At 39.3% G+C, this 12331-nt stretch overlaps 1 protein-coding gene across 2 annotated transcripts in view; it reads right to left on the reverse strand.

The window, feature by feature from the left end:
• The window catches only part of myo5b (myosin VB), a 62393-nt gene continuing 50062 nt past the window's right edge, over window positions 1-12331 (reverse strand). Inside the window, exons 24-40 of one of the 2 annotated variants that reach the window (XM_066645530.1) lie at window positions 11695-11840; window positions 11472-11591; window positions 10872-11006; window positions 10497-10562; window positions 8837-9076; window positions 7146-7240; window positions 5047-5127; window positions 4555-4753; window positions 4269-4362; window positions 4034-4180; window positions 3211-3362; window positions 3015-3104; window positions 2744-2894; window positions 2309-2594; window positions 1957-2131; window positions 1786-1866; window positions 1-1695 (exon numbers count right to left, since the gene is read on the reverse strand). In XM_066645530.1, coding sequence (XP_066501627.1) covers window positions 1543-1695; window positions 1786-1866; window positions 1957-2131; window positions 2309-2594; window positions 2744-2894; window positions 3015-3104; window positions 3211-3362; window positions 4034-4180; window positions 4269-4362; window positions 4555-4753; window positions 5047-5127; window positions 7146-7240; window positions 8837-9076; window positions 10497-10562; window positions 10872-11006; window positions 11472-11591; window positions 11695-11840 — 2411 coding nt within the window. In that variant the 3' untranslated portion in view covers window positions 1-1542. The remainder of the gene's footprint in view (window positions 1696-1785; window positions 1867-1956; window positions 2132-2308; window positions 2595-2743; window positions 2895-3014; window positions 3105-3210; window positions 3363-4033; window positions 4181-4268; window positions 4363-4554; window positions 4754-5046; window positions 5128-7145; window positions 7241-8836; window positions 9077-10496; window positions 10563-10871; window positions 11007-11471; window positions 11592-11694; window positions 11841-12331) is intronic. The other variant, XM_066645529.1, reaches the window with a different exon arrangement.

A 12331-nucleotide genomic window follows, 5' to 3' on the forward strand; every position in this document is an offset into this window, starting at 1 on the left:
AAAAAAAAAAAAAAAAAAAAAGACTTTTCCTGGTGATCAGAGTCTATGGTTATGAGGATTAACAGTGAGGAAATGCTGATCTAGAACCTGCTCCGGTTTAACGCCAAAAAACAACAATAAAAATCATAAGCCTAAATAAGATTTGATCTTAATCAGCACTCCTACTATTAAAAGTTTTATATTAAGCCCTGATATAATTGATCACTGAGCTGTGGAAGCACCACTTAACCAGCAGAGGGCAGTACAAATTCCCAAAAGGATCAAATAAAATCTTTAGAAATATATGATTGTGTAGGTTAATAAATATAGAAATAGAATACAGATTGGGAGAGAAATAGTCATCAGGGGGTAAGAAAAAAATCAAACTGACAATGAAAATATTTTTTCCACATATAAACACAACACATTTGTTTGTTGTTTTTTTATTGGCAATGAAAGTGGTATAAAGTTCACAAAATCCTCGAGACAAATTGGTTGGTGGTAATGAGACAGAGAATGCAGTGTAGATGTCATAGAACAGATTAATGTACATGGAACCGTCAGCCTGGTAATTGTTGGCATGTTATAGATATAGAAGTGTGTGAAGATAAAAGTCCTGTAAAATATTATTTGTTAGAAAACAGTTGTGCAGTTATTGCTGTGGGATTTTAATAACCTACTTCCATCTGTAGGCAAAAAAAGAACTGTACTGTTAATCTTCTTTCATAATGCTAACTGAAGTGCCTCCTCCACATTTGTGCGCACCACCTTCAAATGCCTTCCTTTCAACACTTACAAGTTTCCCCCTATAACTCTGACCATAAAATTATTATTGTTCAGAACCAGTATTAGCTCCAATTTTCACCTCCTGCAACAGACCACTTCTCTGCTCCACCATTCGACTTTAGTCTCCATCTCTTCTGCTCAGTGCATGCTTTATGAAAACGGTACAGCCAAGCCTCTATTCAGAAATCTGCTCAGATGCTGCCTGGTCTTCCCAGAAATAAGAATTGACTGCAGGCACAGCACGGCATTATTCCAGGCAGGAAAAAAGAAAAAAGTGTGGGCTTTGCTTGGACAGTGAGTCACGGACAGCAGCCACTGCAATGCAGAGGTATCTCCCGCTTTGGTTGGCAGCAGCTGAAAGACTAATTGTGCTAGTGCTTAAGCCACACATAAGAAAACATTACAAAGTAGTGCGTTGGTTTGTAAACTGGACTGGAAAGTATGGGGATGCATCCCAATGTGATTGCGAACTAAATCGACCTTTAATAGTTAACAGAAAAGAGTGAGCTGATTTAGAAAATAAATACCTGTCATTGCTGTTACGGTTGTTTTATAATGGCAGGATCTCCCAAGCCACACGTGTTCTGCCTTAAACATGTTTGGATATATATCTTCACACAAAACACAAAGTAATGTGCCTCAGAATTGAAAAGTGGCTGCGGATGCATCCCTTCCTGTTGTATACAGAGTGTTAGTACGCTGGTTAGCGCGGCTGTACTGCAGGGCTGCTTCAGTGGATCTCCATGACAACGCAAATGAGAAAAAGAGGCAGAGAGATCAGACTCGTGAGAGGAAGTCCAGGTTGAGAGACGCAGGGATGTGTATGGTCTCCAGACTCAGGGCTGAAGGTGTGTAGGGGAACAGCACAGGGAACGTGTGCTTTGTGTCTACCAGGAGTTGATTGGTTTCTACTTTGCCTTTAAGACGATTCTAAAAAAGTTAAAGAACCGCAATAATTTTAGTCATTCTCATTTGCATTTACATACTTTCTCAGAAATAAACCCACAGCCTGAACCTTACCTGTATGTCTCGGATGAAAGACACAGTGACCCTCTCTTCAAACTCGTTCAGAGGTGTGTAAAGGTTGAGAATCTTCACAATCTGATGGACAAAAATTAGTGCAAGATCAATTATTCAGTGTTACAACATCTGATTAAATATCAGAATTATAGCAGCTGCATGAGAACTTACTTGTTGTGTGGTGAGTACACTGCATGAATTGCAGATGGCCTCCGCATCCTGAGAAGTCTTCTTCCTGAGCTGCAGCAACTGTGCAGCCTGGATAAGAGGCTCTAGAGTGCCCACGGAACCACTCTGGTGCAGGTTCTTTCCCCTCAGCCACTCCTCTATCTGACTGATGTTATACCTGAATCCACAACACAGACACCATATCAAACCTACAGGAGCTCAACATGGTAATAGAACTGCAAGACAAATAAAACAATGCCTAAATTTGTTTCACACACACATATAAAAATGTATTACAATGGTGGACAAGATGTATGCATTGCTTGTTGTCAGCTCTTAGCCTGTGCTGAAGTACCTCAGCTGCATGCCGGTGCTCCATGAGCAGACATCTTTACGCAGCAGCAGGTTGTTGAGTGTGACAGCGTTGATGCTGTAGAAAAGCTGTCGGATGACCTGCTGGACAATTTCAGGGTCCAAACCATGCTCTCCCATGATGGTGTTGAACTGACTCAGCTGTCTGATCAGACCCTCTAGACTGTAGCCACCTGGGCCTCCAGTCTCACAGTCCATACTCGAGGAACGGTGCCTGTAGCCCATAGGTTTGACCCCTGTCAGGCTTCCACTCTCCAGCATAGCAGACACTACCATAGTGAGAAATTAGATTGAATAAAATTAAAATAATAATAATAATAATAATGCATGGCATACAGTGTCACAGATTTAGCTAAAGAATAACATTCTTTATTACTGTAATACAAAAAAGAAATAAAAACAAAAACAAAATACTGACCAATCATGGGCTGCAGAATGGACTCTGCGATTTTAATAAGCTGTTGGTAGATCTGGATGGACAGATCACTGAGGACTTGTCGGTACTCTGCCAGGTCAAAGTTCTTCAAGCAGTGCTCGTTCTGCTTGGTTGTGTTCTGAGTCATGAATGCCTGTGTAATAAAAGTCACACAAAAGGTATGATGCACACATAGCTTTGACTGAGACACCACTGAAGGCTTTTATTGGTGTTGTAATGAAGCAAACGTGCTTGGATGGGATTTGCTTCTCACCTCATCTCCACTGTATTGCTTTAGACAGTGCAGGAGTCGGCTAGTGTTAGCCAGCCAGAAAGAGGTCATCTCAAAGTGTTCATTATTTTTCTGCAGAGTAACAACAGCAGTGGTAATGGCAATGTCTGAATGCATATCAACAACTCATGAGCTCTTTATACAGGTGAAGATTAATTTAGGATGAAAACAGACCAACCTTGAGAACTTTCTTGACAGCGTTAATGGTGGAGGTGAGTAGGGAGTGCACTTTTTGGTCATCGTTGATGTAGTCAGCATGGCGTATACACATGAAGAGGATATAGGCTGGGAGACAAGGCACTGTGGCTGATACAACATGGGGCTTTATGTCTGAGAACATAAAGACAAATTAAATAGATTTTTAATTAAGTTTAAAAACAATAGCTTGTTTAAGACAGTCAATGATAAGAGCAGCACTGGCAGGATACATGCTGCAATAAAGGACAGAGGACAACTTTGCTTCTTAAATTTGCTAATTATCTGTCAATTAATAGGCCATACATAACTCTATTCTGTGAGTAAGCTATTAATATACTCTGAAATTATTTCTCTGCCACTTGGGGGGTGGGGGATCACTTTCAGTAATTATATACACCAATCAACCATAACAACCATATCAACCAATCAACACCTCAATGTTTCTAGGCTTACTGTCCATTCTCTAAGCTCCATTGATCAAACAGAAACACTTTGTAGTTCTACGATTAAAGGCTGTAGTCCACTGTTGATCTGCATTTGTTTTTCCAATGGTCAGGACTAGCTACGGTCTCCAATTTTACATCTACAAAGACTAGCAAGGTAGTATTGTCTAAAAGAATGGACCATAAGCAGGCATAGTGTTTAAAAATTCATGCAGCACTGCTGTGTCTGATCCCCTGTGTAAGAATGATCAAGCTAGGCTTGCTAACTTGTGACTATATGGTGCCACTTAGAGCACTAATGACAGCCCTACAACACAGTTGTAAGACCATTTTAAGACCAGCAATCCTACACGTACTTACCAGTGATTAGAGTCTTGATTAGCAATGCCTCATCTTCTTTGTTGTACTCAAACATGCCCTCAAAGTCCTTCTCTTTCCTCTGTACCGTGACCTGTCGGATCAGCTCTGGCCTGGCCCTGTTAGCCTGGATGGCTGCTGCCTGGGACACTGTACCAAAGCCCAATATTGCATTAGTAAAGAAGAAAGGTAAGACATTACTGTGCTGTAGTAATAAGAAAAATATTATTAATCAAACCTTCAAGCTCCTGAACTTTCTTGCTGTAGATTTTAAGCTGCTTTCTGAGCTTTCTCTCATTCTTCTCCAGTTTCTCCATGATCTCTTTGAGATCCTGGAACAGAATGTCTTGATTAATACGTTGAGGATCACAAGTTGTGTGGTTTCAAATTGACATTCTACACTCATGGCTACTGTAATTACAATTACATAATGCGGCACAGGTATAGTCTGGTGTACTTCCAAGCTGGAAAATGAATTCTAGTCCAATGTCATTTTTTGTGCATGTGTGAATGTAGAGTCTCACCAGATTTTCATTAGTGAGGCGAGTGATCTCCTGCTGGACGCTGTACTCCACCAGTGCTTCCGGTGGTAAGGTGCTGAAATGATTCAGCACTTCCTGCTTCTTCTCCAAGTCTTCCTTCAGCACTTCGATCTGGGTGTGTAGAGCCTCCAGTTCATCCTGATGCTTTCGGGACTGGGACTGTAGCTGTGCCTCTAGCAGCCTAGCACACAAGCCAGATTTGCACCACTTAGCAAAAAATCTTTTCCTGCATACTGAATAAAAGCTCCAAGCACTGAAGTAGCACACAGATACATAACAGTGAATTAATTTCAAAACAAAATGTAGACAAAAGTAGTGAAAGGAAAGGCAAGCATCCAATATCCAAGTCATCTTTCATGATAGCAACAGAGAGAAGTTCTCATAAAACATAGCCATAAATATTTGACTTGCAGTCAGCTGAGATTAAATTAAGGAGCAAAAAGTCAGAAGAACATGGAAGCACAAAGGCACAACCTGGCTACTTGCTTTAGCCCCTGATAGGCCAGGCCAAGCTCTCCGTCTTCATTCAAATAACACCAGTCCTGTGTTTTACTGCTGTCCAAGCAGAGAGAAAGAGAGGCAGCGGCACAAAAATGAAATCAGAAAGCAGAGGAGAGGAAAGAGAAGAGAGCAGTTAGTCAGGCCGGAGAAAGCTGTTAGTTAGGCAGAGCAGTCTGAAATAGCAGGGCTGGTATGGAGCACTGGAACTATGACAGCATTGTGAGAAGTCCTTTAGATGATGTTCAAACTTGGACACCTTAGCAATGATATATAAACACCTTAGCAACCACTTGGGATACCTGAGCAACTACATGAACATCTTAACAACCACCACCTTCATGCTTATAGAAGCATGATTACAGATAAAAGCATTAGATCATAGACACTTTTAGATCATAGTATGGAAGCCTGTTTCCCTACTTGGACTCGTGACAGATGCTCATGAACAAAAACATCCAGTGAATCTATACGGTCAACTGGAGGCAGTAAAATATAGAGAAAATAATAATAAAAAAAATTCAAATTACCTAGGATAAAAGCTATACCAAATTACTTGTGGCTTTCTGTATTTTCAAATATCCTTTTCCACTGTTATTTTTATTGTCTATTATTGTTTTCTGCTGTAATATTGTTCTACTAGGTTATTTTACATGCTGCAATATCACATCAAATGTAATCAATACCTTAGCAACCACCTGGGATACCATAAGAACAGCCTAACAGCATTTTAGGAATCACCCAGCATACAAGATCAACTACCTTGCAACACCTTATCCACCCACAAGAATTTTATGGCTACAGCCTAGCTACATCTTAGCAACAAACTAGGATATTAAAACATCAGCATGCAATCGCCTAGCAACAACCATGGATACCATGGCAAATGCCAAACACTTTATCCTGAAATAATCTATCAAGAATTTATTTCTAAAATGTACAGCAAACCTAAGCAACCACCCTCCATATTAATGGCCTAGTAACACCTTAGCAACCATCTAAAATACCATAGCAACAACCTAGAACATCAGATGAGCCAGCATGTAATGCTTTAGCAACACCACAGCAGCCATCGAGCAACACCTTAGATATCCAGAAGGGACGCCATACCAACTAAGAGAAACACCATAGACACTGCCCTAGCCACCACTTGGGATACAATTCAAACCAGAAAAATTAAGAAGAAAAAAATGGAGAAAAAAAAAAAAAAAAATGTTCCACATATTTCTTGCAATTTTAGTTTGTAATTTTAGATATGGACACTTTTTCAATTCCAAATTGCTCAGTCATAATGTGCAATGCGTGCTTGTACACTGCTTTTTTGATTGTATGATTGTAAAGATTTTCTATTTACCACATGGCAGCAGCGTAGTAACTGCCTGGGATACCTTAGCAAAACCTGATTTTATGGTAACTGCCTAGCAATATCCTAACAGGCACATGGGAAACCAAAGAAAAAAAAATAGATATATGATGTCAACCACCTGGCATATCATAACAACAGACTAGCAACACATTAGCAACCACCTGTGATACCAGAACAACTGGCTAGCGACAACTCAAGCACCACCTCGGATACTACAGCCACTGGCCAGCAACATTTATAAACACCAATAAAACATACTGCACTTTCTTCAGAAAAGCAACTGAGTTGATAACTGTTACTTTTCTGTATTTATACAGAAACACTCCCCTCCATATTTCCCTGTGTAACTCTGTTTTTTCAGCTACAGGTACAGGATTTTCATTGTCCTATATTGTATATACTTAAAAATATACATATTTGGAATAAAAGTCACCCCACTGTCAGAGCTGTGTGTTTATTTGGTACTGCAAAAATACAATAACAGAAAATGTTGCTGTCTTAATGTCAATATTTGAAACCGTCAGTATTTCAAAAGAAAAATCCTTGCTAGCGCTGCTTGAGTAGCTGTTGTGGAAAAACTGAGATGCAATTTTTAATATGTACCAATACTAAAAATAGATACTATGTTGTTCGTCCTACTAAATTGTATATTAACAATGAATAAAAAAAAGGCTGAAAATGAAAATTAATGTTATTTATTTTTTTTTACCTTTTTGACTCGCTGAGTCCCTGGTATGCTTGTAGAGCCTCCTCCTTGTCTATTGGCTTTTTATTGTTGGCCCAATCTACGACATCATTGGAGTTCTATTAGACATAAAAACACAAAATACAGAGTGAATGTCGCATACGTTTTTATTATAAGAACACTATAACTAATTAAAAAGGATGTGTCTTTAATGCTACCACTATTCTAAAACAAAGCTCATATTATAAGGTTGCACCAATGTCTCAACAACATAGGACAAATGTAAGGAATTGAAACCTATAAAGGAGTACAAAGTTAGGTGCTGACACAAAATAGGTGAAAGCCAATTTAGGAAAAAGCCCCAGTCTCATAGCAGGACAACACACCCCTGAATGACAAGCTTAACCCAATCCATCACAGTCTGAGAGCTCCTGTACTAACCTGAATCAGCATATATGAGAGAGAGAGAGAGAGAGAGAGAGAGAGAGAGAGAGAGAGAGAGGGGGAGAGTGTAGAAAAGAGGGAAACAGCAAAAGAGGATGAAAAAGGAGAAATATATGACAGAAACAGAAAGCGTGAGACGCAGGAAGAAAGAAAGTGCACACCAAGTTCTTAAATCAGTCGACATATAATGAAATCTGACATGTCATACTATTTCAGTGGGCAGAAAGACAGACATCTAAGTGAGTTTTGCTGTAGCTCTCAGAGACTGCTTCACTTACTCTGCTCCCTCTTCCCCGTTAAGCTGCACTGTCTGCCACACTTTCGTGCTACTAAATGAGAGACCTTCATTATAGAGTTTTTGACGGCAGGCTAATGGACTGAGTAATCATATGAAAAGCCAACAGTCCTGATGTTGACTGAATCTCTGAAAGACTGAAGCAGTCATTGCACTTTGTTGTGATGAACTGATTATCAAGCTTCATACAAATGTCACAATATAAGATTTTCTGACTTCAACAAGCAAAAAAAAAATTAAAGTTAACTTAAAGCTCTAACATCTTTGACAGCAGTGCCACAGTCAGAATGTTCTACTTTGAGGAGTGTCCGTTATGGAGTGGAGTGGAACTCTGTTTTGGTCTGTAGTCTCGCCAACTGCCCTATCCCCATTTCTATTTCCACACCCATGTCAGGTATGCCACAGTGTGCTGCAACTATGAAAACAAGCATGTGAACCGAGATAATGTTAGATCAGATCTACAAAGCCTCTGCATCCTTCTAAAAAGGTGTAAGCCCAGAGGTTTGTATGTTTGAACTGAAGAAAGTGAGGAATATGGGTTGTGTTTCAAACACTATCTTCAATCTTGCATAGCTGCCTATTTAAGGTGGACCAGAAAATTCAAATAAGAAAGAGAAAGAGAAGGGGGTAGACAACTTTCTCCAGTATTTTGAGTTTGGACTGAAACACTTGCGTCTTTCTTTCCATCTATTTCACTTCCATTGTTGCATTTAAAATGTGGTCAAAAATAGATACATTAAATTATACAAATATTATATTCATTTAATTTACTCTACTTTGATGATGACCCGGCTTGGCTGATACCAGCACCAGACGCATTGAAGCATCTGAGAGAAAAATAATTCAGCTGCTATCCTAATAGGAAAATATAAAGAAGCACTTCAAGCAATGACTCAGAAAAGCTCTGAAGCACTGTATCAAATGAACTCATTTTACAACAATAGGACTTTTTTCAGAAAATGTGATTGTGACTCACAATGTGATTGGTGTCCTCTGCTGGCTTTGTATTGCTGACAATCTGGGTTTTCAGCATAAGAACCTCCTCCTTGCGTACATCCAGTTCCTCATTGGCTGCTTTGAGTTGACTCAGCAGCAGGTTGTAGCTCTCTTGCCGTTCATTGGAAGAGCAACTCTCTGTGGCCCGGTCGGCCAATGCCTTTCGAAGTTCGTTCAAGTCATTCTTGAGCTTCTTGTTCTCAGATTCCAGCTCCTGCCTCTGAAAATTTAGAAGAAGAGACAGTTGCCAATTTGACTCAATGAACTAGAAAAGCAAGTTTCTGATTTTGCTATTCAGCACATACAGAGCAGTGAAAGTTTGTATTTGTGTTGTGTGTGTGTGTGAGAGAGAGAGAGAGAGAGAGAGAGAGAGAGAGATCACAACAACAACAAAGGGTTTGTAATGGGCCTAAAGTAAACAGGTAATGTGCTGTGTCAAATGTATTTCTCTAGCCTGGCAAAATTAGGTATATAAGAAATAAAATGGTTTTCAAAATCCATTTGCATTTGCTGAAGAAAACTGATGTTATGTAAGTTTCTGCTGAATGCTACATTCAAACTCCTGCGTATATTTGCCAGTTTTGAAAATGGAGCAGTTGCACAGAGGGCATCTGCTGAGAAAAAGATGATGAGCAAGAAAGGAGGAGAGGGAATGAGAGAGAAATTAGAATTAAAAAAAGCAGCAGAAATAGACCAAGTGTGTGTGTGTGTGTGTATTAGGAATGTAAGATGGCATACAAAGATACACAGAGGAAAAATCAAGTTCAATTTCTGAAACAATGCCAATGACCCAAGTCTCAGCCTAGACCCTGTCTTTATCCAAGACAAGAAGAGCAGGAGCATACTGCAGCACAGTGCCTTAGACAGTTATATAACCCTGCGATTTCAACACATTAATTTTTCTGTGTTATCAAACTGTTAATTACTTAATATTTCTAGCTTTGATAAAGGCATAATAAGCATTGCAAAAGGCTTTAAAGTGGCTGGCCTTGTACTTTGAGCAGTGCTTTCTATATTTAATTAGTTAATTCCTGGCAGTAAACCTGAATGACTGACAAGTTTGACATTCCTGCAAGCTATGGCACTATATTAAAGATATTTTTTCTCAAACCTTAATGCAAACTAACAAACAAATACAGCAGTGGAGTGATTTATTAACACTGGCTAAGCATAACCCCATATATGTCCAAAATGGTCATTTTGCCAGAGAAGACAAAACATTCATGACTAAAATAAATTAACGCAGAGACAATTTGAAGCATTTTTTCACTCTTCGTGAGAGTGTAACCCTGTGATGCCTTGTGGCGGTGGTCAAAACAGAAACATATTGTGAAGCTCTGGCACAAATGTAAGCAAATAAACTTGTATAAAATGGAAATAACCATGTGGCTTCACAGGTACCATTAAGTCTTTCAGATTAAAATGAAAATACTGACAAAAATTCAGTTTTCTAAGTCTACCTCTTTGGTCTGCTGTCGTCCCACTCACCCACAGTCTAACAGGCAGCAGTACAAGCAGCATGAGACCAGCAAACGTGCAGCACAAATCGATGTACAGAAGAAGAGACATGACATGCTGCTGGTGACGGTAAGCAAGAGCAATGTGTGTTTGTGTGTGTGTGTGTGTGTGTAAGCATAAACCTTCAGACTGTTGTAGGCCAGGTCTGCATTTGCGTCCTCTGACATGGGGCTCTTTGGATCAATTGCCTGAGAGATCAAGGAATAATGTTTTGATAAGATATCGGTTCTATAACAAAATGTATTGATATGATAACCATTTATCATCATGAGCAGGAACAGAGGTGAGTTCAAAGATAAAGAACACCTCCACGGTATAATAAAGTACTTCCACATTGTATTGTGCCATTGTATATCCATGTTCCACATTTTCTACCCACATCCACTCAAACACACAGTCTAAATGTTTTCAGCAAAGACTGTTGAACAACCTTTTTCAGAAAAAATGATCATTTTGTAGGAATTCAATGAGAGCAACACATTGTGTATAAAACTAACTTTGCGTTTGCTCAGCTCCTCCATCTTCTCCAGGGTGGTCTGAAGCCTCTTCCTCTCCTGCTCCAGCTCTCTCACTCGCTTCTGCAGCTTCATAAACACACTCAGGTCTGTGGCTGCGTTCCCCAGGCCCATCTCCTACAGAGGCAAAGGAAAATAGAGGTCAACTTGGCAAATCAAAAAATTTTACATCATGTGTTACATCAGGTATAAACATAATCTAGCCTTTCCACGATCAGCCTACTAAGATGTATTTTAGCAAATTTGGACAATACTACCAACAACCCATTCAAGCTAATGGGAAATTAAGAGCTTCTGCCATAATTCAGACACTTAAACATGCAGTTTATTTGAATGTGTGTTAAAAACCACACTGTTCAGGAAGCTTGGGTGTATTATTTTTCTTTATAACAATACTGTTATGGATTTTAATTGGACCACAATAGCACCATAGACCAGTACCATTTTATATGCAAATATATTACTATGTACCCAATCAAAACTTAACAGACGGAATGTAATGCAGATATATAATAAATAGGATCATTGTAACACAGGCATGAATGTAGTAGAGAGTAAACCTAAACAGATATACAGTCATACCTCTATTTGCTGAATGGTGTCCTCAGTGTCTCCCACCTCAGACATAGTGATGGAGGGGAAAGGCGACTCAGAACCTATGCTGCTCTGGTTGGAAGGGCTCCTCCGATGGCCGGGAGCAAACTGTAATATTAAAAAAACATGAGGTCATATTCTAGAGTAAGTATTTCTGCTCCTATTTTTGAATTACTGATGCCCTCTTTAGATTATTTAAGGTATGTAGTACCTTAGCGTAATTGGCCTCCTCCTGCAAGTTGTCATATCTCTGCTCCAGTCTGGAATATTCCTTCAGCAGATTCTGATAGCGCAGTCTCTCTTCATCAAGCTCAGTCTGTAGACGGGTCTCTTTCTGAGACACATTGCTCTCCTGATCTGTAACATGCACAGACACCCAAATGTTTAAAAAAAATTAAAAGATAATAAAAAGAATGGAATATGAACAGTACAATAACAAGACAAATGAATATATGACCACATTTACAAACAGGAGAAAAGAAAACACAATACTTAAAGGCACATGCTGACCTAAAAAGAAAATTTCCATCTGGATTTAAAACATCTATAAAACATGACCAACGTGAACAAGATGCAGAGAATATTTGAGAATATTAATCAGGTCTTATTCAGTCAATGGCTTGCAGTGAATGATAAGACCAAAGACAAAATAATATAACAGAACAAGCATTTCTGCTTCTCTTATTTCACTTCTGATGTTCTGTTTATATTAGCACAAGTATATGGGAATTTGGCATTAGGGGTTCATGGGCTGATGCATTCAAAACTAGCCAGCAAAAAGCCAGTCAGTAACACATCACGGGTGTCTAATCTGACAGTTCGGAGAATATAAATTTCTCAGCATCTTG

The sequence above is a fragment of the Hoplias malabaricus genome, chromosome 15 (assembly GCF_029633855.1).
Source record: "Hoplias malabaricus isolate fHopMal1 chromosome 15, fHopMal1.hap1, whole genome shotgun sequence".
In the NCBI taxonomy this organism is placed as follows: domain Eukaryota; kingdom Metazoa; phylum Chordata; class Actinopteri; order Characiformes; family Erythrinidae; genus Hoplias; species Hoplias malabaricus.